Source organism: Schistocerca piceifrons, chromosome 3, assembly GCF_021461385.2.
Source record: "Schistocerca piceifrons isolate TAMUIC-IGC-003096 chromosome 3, iqSchPice1.1, whole genome shotgun sequence".
In the NCBI taxonomy this organism is placed as follows: Eukaryota; Metazoa; Arthropoda; class Insecta; order Orthoptera; family Acrididae; genus Schistocerca; species Schistocerca piceifrons.
This window is the reverse complement of record NC_060140.1, coordinates 521442895-521469392: the sequence shown is the minus strand read 5'-3', so window position 1 is coordinate 521469392 and position 26498 is coordinate 521442895. Positions and strand designations below refer to the sequence as shown.

Here is a 26498-nt window from a genome sequence, read left to right as displayed (position 1 = left end):
TAGTCCTCAATAATGTCCACTCCTTTCACGACCTAAAAGTGTACTGGATTCTTTCTGCAGCTCTGAAGCACTGAAACATATTGGTGCACATTCTCAATGTTTTCAATATTTCTTAACTTTTTCCATACAGGCTGAAGTTATGGCCACATCAATTGTATGAATGTCCCCGAACTGGAGATACATGTCGCATGGTTATGATGTTTGATTCTGAAATCCCAGCAGAAAATCATACCATGTTCATATTTTTATTCTGCTCTCCACATGAATCCAATAGAAGTATAATAGTCTTAATATTGTTTGGTTCCTGGAGTTTCCTACTTATGAAGTCGTATAAGAAGGAACAAACAGAATTTGAATATTTTTTGTCAAACCTTTGAGAAAACAATGAAATGTACTTGATTGGTCATTGTGACAGTGAACATTAAGTACATAGAACCACAGTAGCCTCTTACAGAATTGTACAGTAATACAGTAAAGCTTAGTTTAGGTAAAGGCAGGTTCTGTGTGTAATCAAACTCGAGCACTACGGTATCTGTGTTGTCAAGTTTGTCTGGCCTCAAATACTTGTCCTTGACTGTATTGTACTTCACAATCTTTACTTTGTGTTCTTCAGATTCATCTTTACGAAGATAATTTGCATTAACACTCAATATAACTTCACACTCTTGGCAGAAATTACAGGTATCAGTTCCTTGTTTTCGAAATGAATATGGATTATTTTCCCTACAGAACTTACGATAAGTTTTATACTTTATCTGGAGAACCATATTCATTTCATGGAGAAAATGATCTATAAATGCTGTGAATAATTTAGCAACACTAAGATCAGGTTTGTCAAAATATTTCCTTTCAGACTTGCCTTGACAATAATGTAGTGGTTTGAAAGGAAACTGGTCACAGAGAGAACAGACCATGCCCCAAATTTTCACTGCAGTTTTACACTGTCTGTTGCTGTGTTTCCCTCTTCTGTGTTCTACTGTAATAGTAGTATCATTCAACACCTTTAAAACTGTTTTCAAACAATGCTCAGTAACTCGCAAGATATTTTGGAATAGGGATTTACAGACTACTGCCTTATTATTGTTGTATTTTAGATGGTATATATAGGTGGAGCTACAATTTCAGCCAGACCTAGGTGCATTAGATGTTCTAGATAGTGTTTTCCTTTCAATTAAACTTAACATCAATGTAGCTTGTGTGTTCTTATCAACTAAAACCCAAAATCATTCATGGATCTGTTACTGATCTGTTGGTAATATTCTTAGGTAGCATTCCTTTGGATAACATTTCTTAGTGACTGCAAATTTCTTACAACAGACTTTCTTACCAGTTTTCTGTGAAACATTACACTGTCCTGAATTTCTCTTCTTCTTCATGGCCTTTTTCTTCCACTTTCCTTCCTGAATTTTGTGTTTCCTTACAATTAGGTGGTTCTCATGATCACACTCTGTACTGGATATACTATCACAATCACTTCCCATATTTTGTTTACAGTCACTATTTACTTCCTATGCATGTTGGCAAACGTAAATTCCATGGTACAGTTATCCCGTCTCTGACAAATATGTCTCAGCACAGTGCACACACAACACAGGTACGAGTAGCATGGAAGCTGCATACTGGCAGTGGCAGTCAGTGGAATAATTACTTGGAACAGCATGGTCAAATGTTTTTAGAGGGCATTCTGTCTGTCATAGAGTGCTGATAATTTGTGTGCACAAAGACAGGATTGTGCAGATGCAATTACTGTAGAAAATGGAAAAACAACTTAGTGTATATTAAGTTGTTTTTCCAGGGAACACTTCATTTCTAAAATGAACACATTCCACATTATATTTTGAGGTCCCAGCTATGACCCATGCAACTAACTAACTATATCAGCAGAGTGTATCATACCTGCGAATATCCATTGGAAAGTGAAGTCCTGAGTGGAGTGTGCGAAGACCAGTTCCTGTGTGTTTATTGGCAGTTGAAATACTTTTAGTGTTCCAGTCAGTCCAGTACAGAGCATCTTCAAATAATGTAAGAGCAAATGGATGAGGTAAACCTTTAGTAAGAACCTGAAATGGTATGTAATTATTATTTTAGACTGCTAATATTTTGTTACATGCTATTTAGAATGTCATTTCCAACCACCCTCCATTTATTTCTCTTTCACAAAATTTACTGTTATTAATATAGCCAACACAATATTCTTTCAAAATGTTATCCTCTTCAGCTGCACATGAAATTGTGTGATGATTTTACCTACAATTAGCTCAGACTTAAGATCAGTAATGGGATCATAACATTGTCCAACATTGTTTTTGTTTACTACCAATCTTAATCTCTCTTGTTACTGATTTATTTCAGAGTACCTTTTCATTTATATTTTTTGACAGGCTTTCATCATCTATGAGAAAAATAAATTTGCTATCACTTGTATGAATTGATCATCTGCACATGTGTCTGTACTCAGCAGCTTTCTAAGTCCTTGGCCTTTAAAAAAAATGTATCTAGTCAATTACGTAGATACTGAGATACTGACTTTTATTCATTTATGTATTCATTTATTCCCCATGCATGGACTTAGTCTGGATAAATTTGATACTGATCTGAGCAGTATATTGAAAATGTTGACACAGAACTTATTTACATGATGGAAAGCTGAACATTGATTTACATTGTCACATAATAGAAAATAAACTTGCATAAGACTAAATCACTGTAGCTTGGGGTATTCCTTTCTCGTAATGTTTTTGCTCCAAATAAGTACCATTGCCTTACCACTTCATGTATCGTAAAACTCCAAAGCTGTTTTATTTACCCATGATGAAAGCCCAGTAGTTATAGATTCCTATTGAAAACTAAAGCAAATCATGTTTTGGACAGAATAAGCTTTTGTTTTACAATTAACGGAATGACTCTCGAATACATTAAAAAAACTCAATACATTTAGTCATTCAGTTTCTTACAGACGATTCTATCAGTAATTACATTGTATTGTGCATTTAACTGTCTCACAAAATCATGGAGAATTCCTGTCAAATGAGATTCTACTGTTATTGAAAAAGCTTTCTTTGGGTGCAATATTGGCCTTGATGATGTCCGACAAAATCTATCCATTAGGTGACACAGCATCCAACCTAACTTCTCTTGACCAATGGATCAAGTACAGAAGCCACAGTCACTGGTCAGCTTGTATCATAGCCTTTATTTACTCTAACATATTTTTGTTTGTGATTATAAATGAAAAGTAACATCTACAGAGAGAAAAGTAAATATGTTCATAATCCAGAATGAGATTTTCACTCTGCAGCGGAGTGTGCACTGATATGAAACTTCCTGGCAGATTAAAACTGTGTGCCCGACCGAGACTCGAACTCGGGACCTTTGCCTTTTGCGGGCAAGTGCTCTACCATCTGAGCTACCGCAGGAGAGCTTCTGTAAAGTTTGGAAGGTAGGAGACGAAGTACTGGCAGAAGTAAAGCTGTGAGTACCAGGCGTGAGTCATGCTTCGGTAGCTCAGATGGTAGAGCACTTGCCCGCGAAAGGCAAAGGTCCCGAGTTCGAGTCATGGTCGGGCACACAGTTTTAATCTGCCAGGAAGTTTCATGCTCATAATCAATTACATAAATACATAAGCTTGTATCAGTCACTTGAGACTGACATAAAAGTGCGCCAAAACACCTTGGGAGAGTTGTCTGCAATGTTTCAAAGAGAGCTGAAAAGTATAATACAGACAGCAGTAGAATTTATGGAACTTACAATCAAACTTTTGGCGATTATTTATACATTCTCACATTAGAAATCACTTCAATAATTTACTATTGCACTCTTAACCATTTTTGTCAGGTTTCTTTAATGTACAACATCCAAACTGGTGAGCAAGATGTATGAGACAGGTGAAATACCCTCAGACTTCAAGAAGAATATAATAATTCCAATCCAAAGAAAGCAGGTGTTGACATATGTGAAAATTACCGAACTATCAGTTTAATAAGTCACAGCTGCAAAATACTAATGCGAATTCTTTACAGACGAATGGAAAAACTAGTAGAAGCCGACCTCGGGGAAGATCAGTTTGGATTCCGTAGAAATGTTGGAACACGTGAGGCAATACTGACCTTACGACTTATCTTAGAAGAAAGATTAAGGAAAGGCAAACCTACATTTCTAGCATTTGTAGACTTACAGCAAGTTTTTGACAATGTTGACTGGAATACTCTCTTTCAAATTGTAAAGGTGGCAGGGGTAAAATACAGGGAGTGAAAGGCTATTTACAATTTGTACAAAAACCAGATGGCAGTTATAAGAGTGAGGGGCATGAAAGGGAGGCAGTGGTTGGGAAGGGAGTGAGACAGGGTTGTAGCCTATCCCCGATATTATTCAATCTGTATATTGAGCAAGCAGTAAAGGAAACAGAAGAAAAATTTGGAGTAGGTATTAAAATCCATGAAGAAATAAAAACTTTGAGGTTTGCCAATGACATTGTAATTCTGTCAGAGACAGCAAAGGACTTGGAAGAGCTGTTGAACGGAATGGACAGTGTCTTGAAAGGAGGATATAAGATGAACATCAACAAAAGCAAAACGAGGATAATGGAATGTTGTCGAATTAAGTCGGGTGATGCTGAGGGAATTAGATTAGGAGATGAGACACTTAAAGTAGTAAAGGAGTTTTGCTATTTGGGGAGCAAAATAACCGATGATGGTCAAAGTAGAGAGGATATAAAATGTAGACTGGCAATGGCAAGGAAAGCGTTTCTGAAGAAGAGAAGTTTGTTAACATCGAGTATTGATTTAAGTGTCAGGAAGTTGTTTCTGAAAGTATTTGTATTGTATAGAAGTGAAACATGGATGAAGAGAATAGAGGCTTTTGAAATGTGGTGCTACAGAAGAATGCTGAAGATTAGATGGGTAGAGGTATTGAATAGAATTGGGGGGAAGAGGAGTTTGTGGCACAACTTGACAAGAAGAAGGGACCAGGTGGTAGGACATGTTCTGAGGCATCAAGGGATCACAAATTTAGCATTGGATGGCAGCGTGGAGGGTAAAAATCGTAGAGGGAGACCAAGAGATGAATACACTAAGCAGATTCAGGAGGATGTAGGTTGCAGTAAGTACTGGGAGATGAAGAAGCTTGCACAGGATAGAGTAGCATGGAGAACTGCATCAAACCAGTCTCAGGACTGAAGACCACAATAACAACTACAGGATGACTTTAGTCCAAAAAGGAGTGCATAATGGTGCTACAAAAATTTTTTATCAGCTAGCCAATGATATAAAATGGCTGAGAGATGCAAAATCGAATTTCAAAACAAACTGAAAATGTTTCTCCTTGACAACATGTCCTACTCCACAGAAAAATTTCAATTTATGTAATACGTAAAATGTGGTCAGTATGTAGCTTTACTTAACACTACTAGTTCCACATCATTCTGATTAACTGTACAGATGATCCACGGAACATGAAACTAACCAGACTCTCCATCACACGACTCACCTGGCATCTAAAGAATGGGTGGCAAGTCTTCATCCCTCAATTTCCCCAATCCTACTCCAAGAACACCCCAAGAAATTATAATACTCATCCTATAAATTAAATTTATGAAGTCTTGATAATCATATTTTCAGTCTGATCACTTTCACCACCATTGAGTGATGACTGTGAGCAATTTACACTATCTGTACATCATTCAGCAGGTTAACAAAACACGAATCAAGTGCTGCACACAATGCCACTTCCCTCCATGGGACTGCCACACCAACACAATACTGTTTCTCTTTATCCCTGTGGTTTCATTGTTTTCCCCATGGCCAGGCTGTTATCAAGGTGTCTGGGCTACAAAGCCTGCTCTCTCACATGGGATTGCTATTTGCTTCACATGAATTTTGCTCAGGTGTCACATCTGAGAGATCACTGTGCTTATACATTTCTACTTGTTTATGTATTCTTCAAACTAATAACAAAAAAATGAAAATTCAGTTTCAAGCATAAACACAAAATATGACATTAAGGCACATGATAGACTAACATACAGAGCAGTTAACAAACATAAATGGTAGATGAAGGGCCTTAACACAAGTAAGTAAGAAAGAAAGTTGATCTTTGGATGTGATTGGAGGAGTGTTCTTCTCACTCTCCTGTTCCTCCTATTATGAATTAAAAATAGTGCCACAAATATTGTATGGACTGGAAATTGAGCTTCACCAGGTGGCTACTCAAACTTGGAAAAAAATTCCCTGACAATTCCGGGTATGGGAAGCAAGATGGTGTTGTAAAAAGTTCTTGATAAATTAACGATGAGTGGGAGCGAGGGGAGCAGGAGTGAGCATCACACAGTAATGAGTTGTCTTTCCTCTCAGCTGAGTTACACTAACCACAAGCAGTAGTTTGACTGCAGTTTATAAACTTCGATAATGTATACTGAGTAATATTCATGTAATTCACACACTTTCAAATTTTAAAATTTGTTTTGCTAACCTCACCCATAAATCATCAATCTACAATCATTCTGTTTGTGTGGAGTTTGCAGAATGTAAGCACCAAATTCTGAATTTCATCCACTTTCCTAATCTCACCAGTACAACATTAACCTACAGTCATTCAATATGTGTACAAGCTACAGAAAGTGAGATTTACACACTGGATTTATAAAACTCAATGAAATCAAATTCCAGTGCTATATTAAAAATACAGAATTCCCTGAGATTTAATGATATTCCTTGAGATTTTCCCAATTTTTCCAGATATGCTGTCATTGCCTGAGAATTACAGGTTTCCAAAAGAATCAACACCCTGATGTCACTGAAGATGGATTCATTAAATATCTCTGAAGCATGTTGTGCACAAGCACATATATAAGAAGGCCAATTTAGTGAAAAGTGATCGATTGACTACATAGACATGCTTCAACCATCTCGTAAAGACTGAGTGGTGCAACGTAATAAACTCATCCAAAAAATAGAGACTCCCATTCCAAGATCACCAACTACCTTAAATGTTGTGTTTCTCATGAAATAGCTTTAGGGAGACATGGTGGAAGTGAATCCAGGAATTCTTATGAGTCTAATAGACTACACTGCTAAAATCTACATCAAAGGAGCAATATTAAGAAAAAGAAAATACAAAGTTAACTACACCAATGTAAGCTGAAAGCTAACAGAGAAAAACATTTTGCAAGATGTTAAATTAATGAAATTTGTGTTTACTGGTGCACAAAATTCAATGACACAGTAGTAATGAATGGTTCCATCAGTAGTGTGTGAAATAAAATAATGGGAGTGCACCCTAACATAAAGTTCATCCATTTGTTCACTATTAAATAAATTTGGTCAATGTTAGTACTGTTACACAAAACAGAAATGCCCTAATAGATTTTTTTATCAAGTAGTGGTTCTTAAAAAAAAAATTTCGCACACAGATGCAATAATTTTTGAGTGTATGTGACCCTAGTTTACTGACTGTAAAGCAAATACACTGCTGAGTGGTAGGGTCTACTTGTGATCCACGACATAACCTACTAATTACAGGCTTGAAAGCTTGGGTGAGAAAATCGAAAACTAACGAGCCGCTGAGATGACAATAAAACAAAATAAAATGACCACAGATAACAAATACAGTTTTGAAAGGAAACTAGGGGTTACATCTTCTTCATAATGCCAACAATAATAAACGAAAGTACTTGAATAGAAGCAAGTAGTTCTTATGTGTGTCTGCCCACAGGAAAGTGTGCCCAGGTGTGTGTGTGTGTGTGTGTGTGTGTGTGTGTGTGTGTGTGTGAGAGAGAGAGAGAGAGAGAGAGAGAGAGAGAGAGAGAGAGAGAGAGAGAGAGAGGAGGAGGAGGAGAAATATTAGCGCTTAACAATCCAGTGACGATGAGGTCATGACGATGGAAAACATACTGTATTGGGGAAGGTCGGGTAAGAAAATCAGTCATGCTTTTTCAAATAAACCATCCTGGTGTAGGCCTTAACCAAGTTAGGAAAGCAACAGAAAATTTATGTATTTTGATGGTTGGATGGGAATTTGACCCACCATCCTTCCAAATGCGAGTCCAGTACCTTATCATTGTGCCACATTGTTTGGTAGTAGAGTAAGAAATCAAACAATCAAACACATAAATGTCAAGTCTCTACCCTTGCTGTTATTTAATCATCTATTGACAAAAAACAGCTGACAAGAAAAAGATGACTAATTCTACGTCACAATAATTAATTACATGCTATATCTTGTGTATCAATGCTGACTAAATTATATACTACAACTAAATATGTGATATTAGGTTTGCCCAAGATTTTTTTATTAAACTGTAGAGTGATAAATCAAAAACAGCACCTTTTTTCTTTCAGAGCCATCAAATTTTGAAGTCTCTATTACATGATGCTTGGCATCTGCCCAGTAAATTCTGCGCATGGCATAGTCAATGCAAAGTCCGTTTGGCCAAAACAGGGACTCACTTATGACAGCTCGTCTACTGCTTCCATCCATCTCAGCACGTTCAATTTTTGGGTTTGGACCTGTAAATTCAAGAGACTTTCATGAAATATTATGAAAGTATAAATAGATTGTGATGGAAGTTAAGTGTATCAGTGTGCACAAATACTGTTAAATCAGATGCAACTGAGTAATAACAGTATAAAATATTATTTATTTGTACCCCAGTCTGTCCAAAAAATGAAAGCCTCTCCTGGATGCACAGCAATAGCTCGTGGTCGGTCTAAGTCATTTGATGCAATGATTGCACGATGAATTCCATCAAGTGTTGCTACTTCCACACGCCTCGTTTCAGAATCTGTCCAGAATAAAAGATTATGCACCCAGTCCACTGCAAGTCCACCAGGGCTCTCCAGACCCCATCGAATGACATCTAGAACACAGGAAATAATTTTAGGAATCACATATTTAATTTCTAGATAAGAAATTAAAGCTGGTAACTTGTCAAACAAAAAACAAGAAATGAGTGGACTTCAGTGACTATTGGCTCATATATTCTAAAGTTTTGTTTGTACTGTAAAAATTATACATACTGAAAGTTCTTACTATCTTGATAGAAGCTCAACTAAACTACATGAATACTGTTGTATTCCAATAACTGGGGAACCTGATTCACAAGGATTTTAATGTGCATATATAGTGATTCAATTACAATTATACAAATGCAATACACATGTGAAAGTCTGATAGGCTTATTGGATATAATAAGAAAAAAGATTGTCTGATGGATCAGGACTCAAACCCAGATTTACTGCCTTTTGAAGTCAGTGTGCCACCAATGAGAGATTATCTGCATTTTGTGGCATGCACTCAGGAGAAGGAATAAGTCCAGAGTTGAATGTCTAGAAACCAATTATGAGGTTTATAAGAGCAATCCTCCTTTCCATCATATAAATTTTCTTTTGCAATTCAGAATCATAAATGGTAAAAATCACTGTCTTATGTGTAGTATACAGAATATTATCAGTGATTCAGTACAGAAAATTATATTTGCTTTAATTCTTTACTCATGCATGCAACACTTACTTGCATTTGTATTTCTAAAGGTGGATGAGTGTGGGATTCCTATGAGAGAGGTATGTTGTATATTTATTGAACCTCAGTATCTGGATATCAATATGTTACAAAGTGCATAAATCAGGTCAAACACCAATTGTCTCTCCAAAGAGTTATCAGGTGCATTTGCTCTGGTGTTTTGGCAGATATTTGCAATTTCACTTTTACAATCTGTAGCTGGAGACAGCCCAAACAAATACTGCTTATCACGCCTTTCATTTGATGCCCAGTATTGAAGGAAAGTGTTGGATTGTTCCCCATTACAAACAAAATTATTTTTAAAGCAGAATTTTACGTGTTTATTTGATTGATTGGTCTCAAATTAGTCCACTCCAATATTTGTTATCAACATGCATTTATGGGAACAGTAAAACATGAAGAATAACCAGTACTCCAGCATCAATAGCATCATACTGAATTGCGCTGACTGCTACTGCCATGGAGCAGTACAGCCCAGTTGTTGCTAGAGTTTTACTGTCCCTGTTAACACGTACCAATAAAATGAATATCACACCAGACTAATCTGAGATGGCTCTGTCAAGTGGACACATAAAACACAATTTTAAAAATTATTTAGTTTTTAATGGGAAACAAACCAATGCTTTCCGTTGACACTGGGCATCGCATGAAGGATATGATGAACAATGTTTGTTTGGGCTGACTCCAGCTACAGACCGCAAAACAAGACTGCAAATATTTGCCAAAACACCACTGAAAATACAACTGACAATTCTTAGGAGAGACACACTGTTGCTAAAATCAACATATGCATCCACACAAAAACAATCACATTTTGTTTATTGATTCTTTTGGTTGAGAAAGTAATTAAGTTGTGTATTCTAGTTAAAAGATCATCAACGTTTTAGCTTGAGTGACAAAGGATACCTTTGATTCCCTTCATCCTTATTACAGGTGAGTTATTCTCATTCCAATGTCAAGAGAGTAACCTGGTGCTCCTTTGTAACCTTTCTAACTTATCCTTGTTTACACCTTGAGGAAGGAACTAATACTTCCAAAAGCTAGAATTAATGCTTTCACTTCTATACTTGTCTATAGGCAGTGCTAGGAATTTACCTGCTGGAGGTAAATAATGACCACCCATTCTATCTCTCTGTTATTTTACAGGTTTCTCAACCAAATTTTCCTTTTGGTGCAATTAAAGGACAATTACTATTATAATATTAGAGTATTTTGAAAATAATAGTCATTTTAAAATCCTTCTTATTGAGATAGATAGTAGAATTTCCAGAATGAACCCCCACCCCTCATACTCAAATACACACACACACACACACACACACACACACACACACACACACACACACACACACAAAAGTAAACATTTAAATCTGTGTATTCCATCATCTTTTGGGCATGCATCCAGGACAATATTATTTTTCCTTCCAACATTTCAGGAGATAATCATCTTCAAGGCAAACTAGTGATAGAATTAAAATTAGTTGACAATATTGTGGAGTAATAATTGTTTGTGCCTCAGGGATAAGACAGATGGCAAAGAGAGTGTCCATCATAAATAAAACTTCATGCATCTAAGAACAGAATGTAATAAGCACCGCATCAACAAATCCACAGTGTCTATGAATTGTGTGGCTACTTATTAAAATGGATGGAATATGTTGGAATGCCAGGCAACAAACACACAGAACAAAAATTCCTCTGAGAATACAGACATGAACAAATGGTTCTCATGAAGCTGGAAACTCTCATCTTGGTTATGCAGGTTGTCCTCTAATTGTATTTCCACAGCTTCCTTGACCACTGAATCCCAATAGGATGAGGCTGTGGCCAATATCTTGAATCTCCCATAACCCATGGAATGACCTGTGTAAATACATCTTCAACCACTGTAGATCTGCTGAACTGCAGAAGGTGGTTGTGTTGCTGCTGCTAAATGCACCATTCTTGTACACTGTGTGTTGTTTGTCCTATGTAACTTTTACCACACTGACAAAAGGATTTCATAAATACCCATCTTTTCTGAAAGTAGATTATCTATCCCAGATCCCAGAAGAGCTGCAGTCTTGGCTGATAGAATGAAGACCACATCACTATTCTAGCAGTTTTGGAAGAAATATTTCCCATATGTGGTAGAAAGTCTGTAGACCTTACACCTCTTTCTTGATGCTCTTCCTTTGGTTGGTCTGGTGTTTTCGCTTGCAGAGCACTCTTAATTTCATGTTCTGTATATTCATTTTTACTGAATGCCTCTTCCAAGTACCAGTTCATTTGACAGCCTGTCAGACACTACATGGGTCCAATGTACTAAAGTTTTAAATACGCTCAGTTTGGAAAATATGGTGGCAGCTACACACCTGCAAGTATAAACTGAACAATAGTGACACATCTGCCTTCTACAGCCCAACAAATCTGCAGAGGTTGAACACTGTATTTCCACTGCCCACTCCAGGATTACAGGATTAATGAGTCTGACAACATTCCATGGAGGTTCAGTGGTCAAGAAAGCTGCGGGAGTACAATTATCAGAAATTTTGCTTGATAAAGATGAGGGTTTCCAGCTTGAAAAATCACAGAAATGATTCATTTTATGTCTGCGCTCTCAAAGGAATTATTGTTCTGAGACACCAGTGCCTGGCATTTCAACACATGCCATCCATTCTAATAATCAATAACATAATTTGTAAGCAATGTGGATTTTCTGATTTGGTGCTTGTTATGTTTTATTTATTACATATACAAAGCTTTATCTTTGACTGATGCTCTTGTTGCTGAGTATCTCATTTCTGATGCACATGCATTTACTCCACAGTGTTGTGCCAAATAGTTTTAATTCTTTCAATAACTCATCTTGAAGATAGCTGTACACTTATCAGCCAAAATGTCAGAAAAAAATCCTGTTCCAAATTCACTCCCAGAAGAGGATGGAATATTCTATCCACCAGGAATATTTCAGAAAACTGCCACCTCCGTGGTTGTAGGTATCTGAAGAGAAGTGGTAGCCTGCTACTATTTGTTTCCACTGTTATTTTTCAACTTTAGTATCTGTACTATACATGAATCCTAGAGTGGCAAATGTGAGATGACTACTGGGAGTTGCTGAATCAATAGAAACTGAATGATATTGAACATACTCACTGATTTCTGGCTCTTACCAACACTGTGTTATCTACATCTACAAAATCAGAAATGACACTTGGAGTTAACATTTGCTGCAAAAACTTGGCCTGGCAAAGTCAACATAAATTAGTTACTAAAATGCAACCACATTCAATATTGTTCACTACAGCTGGTAGTGAATGGAAACAAGTGAATACTGGTTGGCAAACATCTGCACCTTGTGACTTCTATTAATTCAGCAACTCCAATTAGCCACCTCATCGAAAATCAATTTACAGCATGTATACAATGGTGTAAGTATTTCTCTTCTTCCTTTTTTCAGAAAAATCCCAGAAATTTAGCTAATGTTCATTCAGTTTACATTGGGATCTCACGTAATTTCCATTAATTAATTAGTTCAGTCTGTAGTCAGACAGTCAATCAGTACATTTATGGAATTTGGCATTCAGTTTTGATTAATATTCAGTGAGTGAAATTTGAGACTGCATAATAAACTAAAACTAACTATAAGATTCTACAGATTTATATGAGAAAAGTTATATTAATTTGTCTTTTATTGCAATGAAAAATACATTTACCTTGTGCCTTAGCAAAAGAAACCTATTACAGTAAAACCTTGTTTTATGTTCCCACATTTTACATTTTCCCACTTTTACATCCATTTTTTTTGGTACCAATAAAAGACATATTTTCTCAATAAAATACTTTCCGTCATTAACAATTCCATGTTACATTTCCCACATTTTAAGATTTCTTTGACATTATCACAACCTTTAACACTGATTTTCATAAAGATTTTTGCAAAAAGTGCATTATATTCCTGCTCAAATTTAGCCTAGGAACAAAACAAAAATCACAGACTATATGCAAAGTTATTGATAATGTAACACAGCATTAGTGTGGAAGCAAGATTTTCATTGTCAGCGGGTTGGATCATGGCCACCTACATTATAGGTTCGCAGTGTTTGGAAGGGTGAGGAAGTATACAGAGTCACTGCCTGAATAATAATCACAATCTGACAATAGTGACTCTACTAGCAACCTGCCTTCTGCTCATCCTGTTCTCTGTTTACGAAGACTGTCAACTTTAGTGTTTTAACCAACATTGTGTTACAATTTTTATTTTTCATGATTTTATAATGATTGTTAATATAAGTCTCACATTAGAACATTAGTATCTTTTTAATGTGGTTTTATGAAAGAGTAGAGCTAATTTCAATTAGAAAGAAACAGAAGCAATTAATTATTTCAGTTTTTTTTAAATGGGCAAAATTTAAATTGTTTTAATTTCATATTACGAACAATGTTAAGACAATAACAGTAATTGTAATTCATTGCTTTTTGCTTGTTGTGTTTCATATGCTTTCCTCCATGTTACTTTTCTGTTTGGTCAGTCTGCTGAAAAGTGCAAAAAGGGATTTTCGCTGTATGTCACAAAAATCTGCTTAGAAAAGCTTAGTAACTGTTTTAACAAGAGAATGTTGGCAGTCCAAATCAGAAGGAATTTAGAACTGATGGTTGTAGTAGAGGCACAGTCCCTATCTACATAGTTGACAGGATCAGGATAACAAGAGGAGAGAAGGGATCAAGGGAGGTTTCATTTGGCTTGAAATCCTCTTGGCTATACAGGTGGTTCTCTGCATTCTGGCAGGTTTAATATTTCCTGTCTTCCTCCCCCCTGTCACCTCTACACCTCCCTCCAATGTGCAAAATAGCCCCTGCCTTTCCTCCCCTCAGGAAGGCATACAGAGAGTCTTTTTTCCCTCACTCCAATTGCTAATGGCTTAGGAAAGTAAATGACTGTTAGTGGTACAAGGTACCCTCTGCCATGCACTATATGGTGGCTTGTGGAGTATGTATGTCAAAGTAGTTGTAGAAGCAGCCTATGTTACTCTGTTCCCTGTAGTAACAACACACACATATAAAAGTTAAGTTTCATGTACAATCAATCCAATACAATGCAGAGAGCCCTAGAGCAAAGTCCAGATAACACAAGAAAACACTTTAACAGAAAGATGCCGAGCAGACTCCGCTCTGGGATTATATCAGTGAGATTGTTTGATTGTTTATCAGTCTCTCTTGGTGGTGCTGTTCATTGGCTGCACATGCTGACACAGAGCTACCTTCAATATTTGAGCATGCCACTGCCTGGCAGCTGGATCTGTGCTGCTGGACACCCATGTAGGCAAGTTGAATTGTGACAGTCTGCACTGGCACCTTGCATCCTGTTGTGGTAACTGCTGCCAAGGTGCCAGTACAGTACAAATGGTAACACAGTGTTACCACATCCTTCTTTCCCCTATAGGCAATTCCTTAACACTCCCCCTCTCCCACATTTCTCTTCCTTCACATCCAAAAGATCATTACTTACACTGATTGTATCATGCCACTAGAACCTTTCACTATCAGAATAAGGATGTAAAAGTAATACAGATATACATTAAAATAATAACATAAAGAATGATGTGTGTTATTCCACGCTCTAGTTATTACATACTGTACCTTCCTACATTGCTTCCTATTGTGAAACTCACCTACTGGTCCTGTACCATTCAGACTTGCATGTCGAATGACATCCATTGATACATCAGACCAAAAAATAAGTCCTTTATGGTAGTGATAGTCAACAGCAATTGCATTGTGTAGGCCTTTCAACACCGCTGTGAACTTAGCATTGTTGAGACTAACCTGTAAGAAGAAATATATTTTTAATGATAGCACAAAATGTTGAATTTTGTTACTGTAGTACAATAATGAGAAGAATTTTTTTTAATGTTCTTGTCACTAACACAGTTCAGAATAAAGGCATAAAGAAATGGAGAGAGAAGACATCATTACTTACTTTAGGCAGAGAACAACAGGTATTGTACTCCATGCAAGTCAGTTACTTGAGACACAACTATAAGGATAATACATTATTTGCTCTGGTGACAGTTTAGGTGTCGTACTAAACAATGCACCAGTGACTATAGCTGGTATGGGAAAATCAATAGAATATCAAAGAAAGTGTGATGTAGGACCTACAATGAACTGAGGAGTGAGCAAATGTTATGGCATGAGATTCATATGAGAGTGATTATTTAGCTTCTCAAAGAGTTTTTGTTGACAATAGTCCATGTGTGCACCTGTCAAAGTACGTACTGTGCCCCACGGCAGTACATTTGTGGACTGTTCTGTCAGAAGCAAAGTAGTTCTTGTACAAAAGAAAGACAGTCATCATACAGATGCCAATATCATTGTGAAGCTGTGGAAGTAAGGCAGTGGAAAATACTAAAGGTGTGTGGCCAAGGGATGTTAGTATTTAGGATAGGATAAGCTAGATGATGAAAAAGGAAAGGGTATGATGTAAGGTTTGGTTACAATTAATTTCATTACTTAGTCATAATAATACACAAACAATCCCAGAAATCTTCAGGTTCATCAATGACTTTCACATTTCAAAGTGGATGTTTGCCACCACAAGAAAAACAGCAAAAACTGAAACAGCAATGTCTTGTTATCTATAGGAAATGTTACAGGCCCTGGATAGCCAGGAACATACCTTGGGCATATTCCTAGACTTATCAAACGCCTCTGGTGCCATCAACTATGATAAACTAGTTGTTAAGAGTGGGGGTATTAGAGGAATAGCATGTGACTAGCTTAACTTGTGGGAAATTTATGATTTCCTCTTAAATAAAAGAATGTACACTGGATGTGAATGCACTGTGTACTTCATTTTCATGATTAGTACACATTAATTTAACACACACATAAACTCCACAGTACAACACAAACCTACAACCAAACTCGACTATCAAAGAACAAAGGTACGAAGAACATGTACTTTTTTTTAATTTTTTACAAAAGATCCTTAAATTTTAATGTTCAAACTGTTTCAACTTGTATCAGTCTTATTGTCTGATGTCACCACAAACTCATAACTCCATGGGAGGGAGGAACACACACACACACACACACACACACACACACACACACACACACACACACACACACACACACATATAAATATATATATACACACACACACACACACACAACACACACACACACACACACACACAAAGATGATGTTACTTACCAAACTAAAGCGCTGGCACGTCGATAGACACACAAACAAACACAAACATACACACAAAATACAAGCTTTCGCAACAAACTGTTGCCTCATCAGGAAAGAGGGAAGGAGAGGGAAAGACGAAAGGATGTGGGTTTTAAGGGAGAGGGTAAGGAGTCATTCCAATCCCGGGAGCGGAAAGACTTACCTTAGGGGGAAAAAAGGACGGGTATACACTCGCACACACACACATATCCATCCACACATATGGTATATGTGTGCGAGTGTATACCCGTCCTTTTTTCCCCCTAAGGTAAGTCTTTCCGCTCCCGGGATTGGAATGACTCCTTACCCTCTCCCTTAAAACCCACATCCTTCGTCTTTCCCTCTCCTTCCCTCTTTCCTGATGAGGCAACAGTTTGTTGTGAAAGCTTGAATCTTGTGTGTATGTTTGTGTGTCTATCGACATGCCAGCGCTTTCATTTGGTAAGTCACATCATCTTTGTTTTTAGATATATTTTTCCTACGTGGAATGTTTTCCTCCATTTTATATATATATATATGAAGTAAATGGCATATTTACTATTTACCGATCTATCAGTAAAATTTATTAGTGGTCAACCACGGAATCCCTAAGGTTCCATATTTAGGTCCAATCCTGTTTTACACATCAATGATTTGGATGTAAACAGCAGAAACAGAAAAAAAATATATCAATTTTTAGATGACACCAGGAAATATGAAAGAAACCTTTGAAAACAACATTAAGACCATCACCAAGAATAGAACAGATTACTTTTATGCAAACAGTTTGATTAGAAATCTGCAAAATATTGTTGCAAACAATATATTCATCCCCAAGAATAAGACACCAGCTAATTCGCACATTGAAATATCAAACAATGGAAAATATAGGATTGAATGTAACAATATTATGAAAAGGAAAGTTGCTACTCACCATACAGTGGAGATGCTCAGCCACAGATAGACACAACAAAAAAGACTCTCACAATTAAAGCTTTCGGCCATTGAGGCCTTTGTCAACAATAGAAAACACACACACACACACACACACACACACACACACACACACACTCATGCAAATGCAACTCGCACACATGACTGCAGTCTCAGGCAACTGAAAACACATTGCCATTGAAATAAATGGACAAACAGTAGGAAAACAGAATATATGATTTCTTGGCATATGGATACCACAAAATATGAAATGAGAACCACATGTAGACTACAAAACAGAAAATTGAGGAAAACATGTTTCATAATACAAACATTAAGAAACTGTTTATCATGTGATAATTTAAGGAACACATATTTTCCTTATGCTCACTCAGTATTGAAATTTGGTATAGTATTTTGGGGAAACTGTGGAGTAACTTTGATATCACTTAGATCACAGAAAAACATTATCAGACTAATGGAAGGAGTAGAACAAAGATCATCATGCAGGCATCTATTCACTAAAAATAAAATACAACACCTTTCGTCTATTTACATACTAGAAAGTGTAACTGTTTTAAATGAACAATCAAACAACAACAGTCCACGCATCACCTGTAATGAATCTGTACACAGCTGCCACACAAGAGAAATAAATGATGTACACTTAAAACAGATACATACATCACTACTACAGAAATGCATACGCCAGCCAACCTCAAATGGTACAATGAAATACCAAAGTTTACAAAAATAAGAGACAGAAATAATTTCAAATCCACCATGAAGGATTACGTGGCCAAGCACTGCTTGCATGCAGTAAGGGACTAACTAGAAAAACAAAACTGTAGCACCATTAAGGTTGAATTTTTAAAGTGTACAGAATAATAAGTAATGTGTAATATTTCTTTTTGCTAAACTAATATGTGTAAAAATACTTCAAGAAATGTATATAGTAATTAAGGAATCATCCAATATCTTTTGTACAGTGTACAGCCCTAGGTTCACAGGACCAATAAATAAATAAATGGAAGGAAGAATATTTTTCTCAGTAATTGCACCATTTCACATTAAGATAATTTTGACGCTGTTTCCTCAGTACACAAGTTACACACAATTGGACAGTATGTCTGAATTTGGACGACATAGTTGGTTGTCTTATTACTCTGAAGATATCATCTTGTATAGATTCTCAACAACAGGAGACTAATTGTGGATCCAAAAAATATAATTCCACCTTTAATAAAATAATCTAGAAGGGGCAGCAAAACAGGGAGGTTTTCTCAGAAATTATCACCTCATGCTTCATCTAGTTCAATCTATACTGAAAAAGTGAATAATAGCAATGCTAATAAGAGAAGAGGAACATCTACTTATCAGCCACAACTGGAGCATTGAAGCACTGTTCACAGACAGAACAAGAAGATAGTTGAATCTCAATTCTCAGAAAAAAAAGTTGTTGAATGAAAAGGATAGTTGTCCAAAATCCTGGATTAGGTGACAACAGGCTCTCACACAGGGCTCTCATTTTTTTATCTCTCACCAAATAGCATCAGTAACAAGTTTTCAGTCCTACTTTTAGATAACAGAGCACCCTCTGCAATACTGTGATGTAAATCTCTCATTTTATGCAAAGACTGTGTGCACCAATAACAATCAATTTTTTTCACTGTCAAAAGGTGGTGACAGAGACATTAGTTCATCCCAAGCTGTAAGTATGAGATGAACAGCTCATCCCAAAAACAGAGCTAGCTGGTAGTCAAATGTCAGTCACACACTGTCTCAAAAAAGTAAAAGCCCAATAAAATCATCCAGATAGAGGGTCAGACTTGTTGAAAGGTTGTACCATTCGCCACTCGCCAACAGTAATAAAACTGCCAGATATTGCTCTTGTGGAATAACATGGAAGTGGTACTGCCAAAGCATCAGTATAATGATTGTAGAGCCATGGTCCAAACTGGACAGACCTACCCACCGTTGAGCCCAGTACTCCTTAGGTTCTCAGAAAGTTTCAATGAACCCATATTACTCAAACAAGGGATGATAAGGTATCTGCACTAATTTGAGGCATCATCACTACGGACGGTTACATGTTACTTCAAGCAAACCTTCCTGCCACCAGTGTGTGCCTGTTACCTGATACAAGAAGTTGAGAAATTCACAAATAAGGGGCACATGATGCATCACCTACCCAATGTCTGGGTCCTGAAGGGACTTTTGGTATTAAAAAATGCCAACACCTAGAATAAATACCAGAGCATGTGACCACAATCCCATTGTGTTGTGTTGGCAAGATTTTTCTCAACTCATTCACTGACACTTTTGTGTTACCTCTATTGCATACCTCTGACATTAGCATAATGTGCCTCTCATCCAAAAGCATGGGACTGGTGTGTCCACAGACCACTTTATGGAATGATGGTGTGTTGTCTGCCAAGTTTCCATTGTGGCACCAAAAGGCTCCTTGATTTTCTTGAAACTCAAACATTGAATGATCACCCCACCATGTGCCCAAATGCAAATATGTTGCCTTCTCTCAAAGTATCCAATCAAATAAGCTTCAGTAGTGAATCTCAAGCACCAATGAATGTTCAGATTACTCCAATTTTTCTCAGAGCTTTAGAATCACATCAGTAAAAATTAGGGATAACAGTTAGATTTCACAGTGGAGGACATGCTATGTTATCAGTACACCACTACACTAATAATATAGTTCACAAATTGTTAATTGTAACAAAATTCACTAATTCATATTTCGTGCATTTATGGACAATTTAGGACGGAACCAAGTATATACGTCTACATGTGCACTCTGCAAAGCACTGTCAAGTGCATGGCAGAGGAAGCTTAGCATTGTACCAAATGTTTATGTTTCTTCCCACTAGAACAGCATATGGAATGTGAAAAGAATAACTGTTTTTAACCTATTAGTCCAGTCAAATTGCAGATATACGTTGCAAAAGGTGGGGTAGAAGATTTTATTTTTTTAACTCGTTCATATTATTGGAAAGGTTACAAAACCAAGTTTTGCCAACAAAATTTCTCTTGGGAAAACTTTCTGCAGTCAAAAAACTTTGAAAATTTCGGACTTTTTTCAGTTTTTTCAAAATATCTCAGTTTCATTTGCTCCTATCGCTTTAACATCTATTTTCTTTTTTAAAGAGCACAAAATTCTCTACAAATTTGATTCTTACCACTTTTTTCTACTCCCAGTATCTAAGGCACTACAGGGAGTCAAAAAATACCAAATTTTCAAATTTTTAGCATAGTGGCAAGATACCTTATTTTTGAACACTATTTTTTCAGTTTCTATTTGTGTAGTATAAATACATTATACATCATGCTATATGTTTGAATTTACCACCTCACTTTCAGGTATTCAGTTTCTCTGTATGCAACATGAGGATTGCTGGGCACCCAACTATTGTGATTCTTACATCACTACCTGAAGTTCACTATGGGCCACCTCAGCCCTGGTATTTGTAAAACTATAAATATAAAAATACATCATTAACACACACACACACACACACACACACACACACACACACAAACACACACACAAAATAAATTGTCTCAGGAAACTGAACTATATTAGTGCAATAGGCAACCTAATTAGGTAGGTAATTATTCTTGTGTATAAAGGCCACACAGTTGACATTAAAAACAAGTAGCTTTATTACAATTAAAATGCATTGTCAGTTACTAAAAAATGTTGACAGTTCTGGGTGTGTAATACTTGTAATATCGCACTTTAGTGCACTTGAGACAGGTATGAGCATCCCTTCCAACGTTTTGATGGAGCAGGTTCCTCAGTGTCACCAGAAATACCTTGAGTTACGGATTCAGGGTCTGTACATAGAGTTGATCCCAGATTGACCTCTTCTTTAAACAGCGAGTCAGTCTCAGCAAGTTCGTTGATTTCGTCAGCCGTTTCCTCAACATCCTCCATAACATCTTCTTCACTGTCTTCATATAAAAATTTTGGCACGTTTTCACAGTTGACCCCAATACATTTCTCGCAAATTGAAGAACATTTCAAACGCGCTTTTCTACAGGAGCACGCTCCGCCACAGTTCAGCTTGCGTGAGCATGAAACAATGTGAAGAAGTGCTTCAGGTGCTGAATCTTAGCTCATTATAACGAATATTGGACTGTGGTCACTGTGATTCCAGCCCCATTTCTCAGGAGGTTTCCAGTTTCCCATCCAACTTTGGACTGGTTGGTAGGTCCGCAACGAATGACGTGCAGCATCTTGTGTAGGTGGCAACTGTGCAAGATTCAGTTTGCTTTTTGTGGCAGACTTGGCGAATAACTGGTACTGCAAATGGTCTAGTGTGTGGGAACTGCTGACACCTCCACTATACAATGCGATAGTAACCTGTTCTCCTGCTGTTATTATTTCTTCACGGGTAGCAAGTGGTTTATTGAATGTGCAAAGCGCTGAGGATAGATGTTCATTTTTCGCAACAATATTGAAGCACTTAATTTTTCCTTGACCAAAAAAAGCGGATGTTGCATCACATCCACTAAAAGCGTGAGTGAACAGAATATATTCACTGTCAAACTTGTAAGATGCAGTGGAAAACCACTTGTCTTCTACATTTCCTCTTCCTGGCTTTGAGAAAAGTAGGTTTTCAATGCCTTGCCCCAAACCGGTCATGAGCAAAAGCAGGTCAACATCATCTCCTACAATGACAACACTTCCAAAATCATTGGTTCTTGAAATGGCAGATGTTACAATCATAACGTCAGCATCTTCTTGTGCCTGGCTTTGAAGGTGTTTCAGTTATCACCACATTGTCACCATATTTCCGGAAAAGGCGAATCTTGACAGTTCGAATATCAGGACGGGGTGATGTGGGTATTTGCTCTAACAGATCGTCCATAGAAAATTGACATTCTTCCGTATTGGTTTCCAGGTAGGCAAATTAGCCTCCATGCCTTCATCTACTTGTGTTGCAGGTCGGTAACCTCAATTCTGTCCAGTAGCTGAAACACGGTGAAAGAACTATCTGTAGCAAAATCTGTGGTATCACCTATCTGCAGCAACCAAATCATTTACATTTTGAATCCACTCTATCACTTGTTGACCAAATTCATCACGACGTCGTTTAGCCTGTTCTAATACTGTCGATTGCACTTCCAATTTCATTACTTTGTAAACAAAATTTCGTTCAGCATATGGCAATCTTAACTGCTTGGTTAAAAAGTCATCAGAATTCCCTTTTGCAAATAAGAAGCATTTCTATTTGAAATTGAACTGACCTTTTTCCTGCGACCGACTTAGCACGCCTGTTGGTTCCTGAGGATGTCGAAGGCTAGCTGCTATCATTCTCTCATTAATGTACTTCTTGTAGCATGCTTCATGCAACATCACTTGGTGAGCGTTTTCAAAAAATGGGTGGGCAGACTCAGTGCGTTTAGCACTACAATCGATAAGTGTGCTCAGTCCTTTCTTTTTCACAAATGGTTCAAATGGCTCTGGGCACTATGGGACTTAACATCTACGGTCATCAGTCCCCTAGAACTTAGAACTACTTAAACCTAACTAACCTAAGGACATCACACACATCCATGCCCGAGGCAGCATTCGAACCTGCGACCGTAGCGGTTCCAGACTGAAGCTCCTAGAACCGCACGGCCACACCGACCGGCTTCTTTTTCACATTGTGTCCACAATTCACCACAGTTTTTTCGCAAATGAAACACAAACTCATGTCAGACATACTCATTTTCAGCACCACAACATATACTGAATGGAAGCGACTCCAAACTGTAGGACCCTTATTGTTGTGTGCTAATAGCTGTCAGCGTGCTGTGAACAATCACCAGAGATAATCGCCTTCCGCCCGCCAAAGAATAAATACGCTTTTGTCCGCTAAAGAACAATTCCTACATACTTTTTCTTATAACTGATCATTAACGTCAATCAACTGTAGAAAATGTACGGCACCTGCATGCAATCATATTACATATTGTAACATAAATAAACTTCACGCAATCCAACGTGAATGTGTTCGTAGTTACTGAATATGATGCTGTTTGTCCTGGTCCTGAGATGGTAAATTCCAATGAATAACATGATGATTAATATGTTTATAATACACAAATAGAAACTGAAATAACAGTGTTCAAAAATTAGGTAATTTGCCACTTTGCTCGAAATTTGAAAAATTGGTATTTTTTGACGTGCTGTAGCGCCTTAGATACTGGGAGTAGAAAAAAATGGTAAGAATCAAATTTGTAGAGAATTTTATGCTCTTTAAAAAAGAAAATAGACGTTAAAGTGATAGGAGCAAATGAAACTGAGATATTTTGAAAAAACTGAAAAAAGTCCAAAATTTTCGAAGTTTTTTGACTGCAGAAAGTTTTCCCAAGAGAAATTTTGTTGACAAATCTTGGTTTTGTAACCTTTCCAACAATATGAACGAGTTAAAAAAATAAAATCTTCTACCTCACCTTTTGCAAGGTACAGGCTTTTTTTCTGACAGTTTCACTGGACTATATGTTCACACTGTAATTACCATAATCTTGACTTTGTGGTTCCAATTTCTGGGGACTGAAAGTATACCTCTAGATACTTCTCCTAATACTGGTTCTTGCAATTTTGTAAGTAGTCTTTCGTGAGATAAGTGATGCCTATCTTTGAGCATCTAGCAATTCAAATTTTTCAGCATTTTTGTGACACTCCCCATTAGTCAAACAAAAATGTGACCATTCATGCTGCATTTCCTTGTACATGTTTAATATCCCTTGTTAGTCTTGTTGCCAAGTGGCCGCGAGTCATGTGTCACCAGCCTATGGCTGGCCATTACTGGCACACGTGCAAGGCAACTCACCTAGACAGTGCAGACATGGCCCATGCGCATAGCTGCCTCCATGGTAACATAGAAATAACCTGCCTGTGTACCCACATCAAACAGCTGCACAACAGTAATGCACCAACCATGCTATGTCACGCCATCATTGACTCGTTGACGATGGCCATACCCCTACACTGCCGGTGTTTTATATGCACACACTTGGCAACTTGGCAGTCTCGTCTTGGAGTTCAAAATTGCTGATACTCAACACCACATCATTTGGTTCACACTCATGTGGATTATCAACTACACCTGGATCTGGACTATTCAGGGACTTCTACTACTCAGCACTCAAGCCATATGGTTCACCCAAGGACTTTGTTGATCGTCATCCCAATGCTAGTGCTAGGTCAGGTACTGCAGGGCTGTATTGACCTATCCTTCTGTCTTTAATGGATGAGGAATAAACCTTGTTGATAATTCACACCTTCTGTTATTTATTGTTCCACCATTTCAGATACAACAAATTAGTAGTAACAGAGGCTGGTTGTTGTGATGGTTTCCATTTTCTGCCATGGTGACACATCCATGCTTTCCAGATCTGTGTCTAATCCCCTTTGACAGTGGATCATGATACAATTTTTTCTTTTTAGTTTTTCGTCATGGCTGCCACCCTACAGGAGGAATCTGTGTCATTAAATGAATGTCTTAATTTTCAGTTGATGCAGTTTGCTCAACTGATGGACAAGGAGTCATTGCTTTTGAAAGACCAATAGTTTCTGCAGCAAGCCCTGCTTCAATGCATGACTCAGGCTGATGACAACAGCAACAGACACCAATCGGCTCTGCCATTTCAAAGTCCAACATGGTCACAGAGGAGTGGGTCAAATGCAAACTGCAGCTATTTCCAACATTTTACAGCCTACAACATTTTGGATGATGTTCCTTTCTTGTGTTGGTGTGGACATTTTGCACATTTGCATTAAGCTTTTCCCCCTTACTGAACCTGAATCACTCAATTTCCTGCAGGTCACTGCCACTCTTGGCAAGTATTTAGACTCTCAGGTGGTGATAGCTGCTGCATGATATAAGTTCTCCTGAACAAAGTGCCAACCTACCCAGACCTATCAGTAGCAGCTTAGGGGGCTATGGGGCATGACTTGCATCTGCAAATTTGTGTGTCCCTTCAGTAAACTGCACATGGACATCGAATTGTGGGACACTACTGTTTAAAATGCTATTGATTCCCAACTTCTGGTGGAAGTCCTCAAACCATCGGACCTGATAGCTTGAGGTTGTTATTTACATAACTGAGGCACAGAATCGTTTGAACAGCACAGAGCTGGAAATGTTGCCACCTGTGGTGGTTGTTCTTGACACCCATCGGACTTGTCCAGTGGACCTGGCTGCTCCTCACCAACTGTTTTTTGACTAGCTCTGATCAGCCACCTCATGGCAAGGAATTCACATCTATTTCATACGGTCATTTTGATATTTGTGATGGCTTATTGTGGTGGATGTTTTAATCAAATGTACTTTTATTGTCCTTCCACATTCCGCAACATCGGCCAGCACAATTCAGTCTCTAGCAACTATATTCTGTCAAGAAGGATTACGAACTATTGTTGTATCTGACAATGGCCCACAACTGACTTCAAAAGACTTCATGTTTTTCTGCAAGGCAGGTGGCATCACCCTTGTCAGATCAGCACTTTTCTCACCACAATCTAACAGTGAAGCAGAACAATTTGTGCATACCTTCAAGGTGTAGATATTGAAGTTAAGGCAGCCCCACTCCAAAGAAAATACTCTGCTTCTATTCTGTATGATGCATCAGGGAGATAAGTTGCTGGCTGAACTTCTGAATGGCAGGTCTCTCTACGTTGCATTTCCTCCATCCTCCTCAGTCCACGGATACTCCTCTTGCTCCATCAAAATTCCAGGTCTGTGCCAAGGCATATTTCAGGCTCTTTAACAGTGGTCATTCCTTGGAGCCTGGGATTACAGTCAAATCTGTTAGTAGAGCAACCTATGTCATTTGGGTTGGA

The 26498-nt window shown here is 37.6% G+C and overlaps 1 protein-coding gene across 1 annotated transcript in view; it reads right to left on the bottom strand.

The window, feature by feature from the left end:
- LOC124789608 (low-density lipoprotein receptor-related protein 4) overlaps positions 1–26498 on the bottom strand; it is a 618985-nt gene that overhangs the window by 204038 nt on the left and 388449 nt on the right. Inside the window, exons 10-13 of the mRNA XM_047257023.1 lie at positions 15165–15318; positions 8642–8851; positions 8320–8501; positions 1897–2060 (exon numbers count right to left, since the gene is read on the bottom strand). Of these exons, the coding sequence (XP_047112979.1) occupies positions 1897–2060; positions 8320–8501; positions 8642–8851; positions 15165–15318 (710 nt within the window). The remainder of the gene's footprint in view (positions 1–1896; positions 2061–8319; positions 8502–8641; positions 8852–15164; positions 15319–26498) is intronic.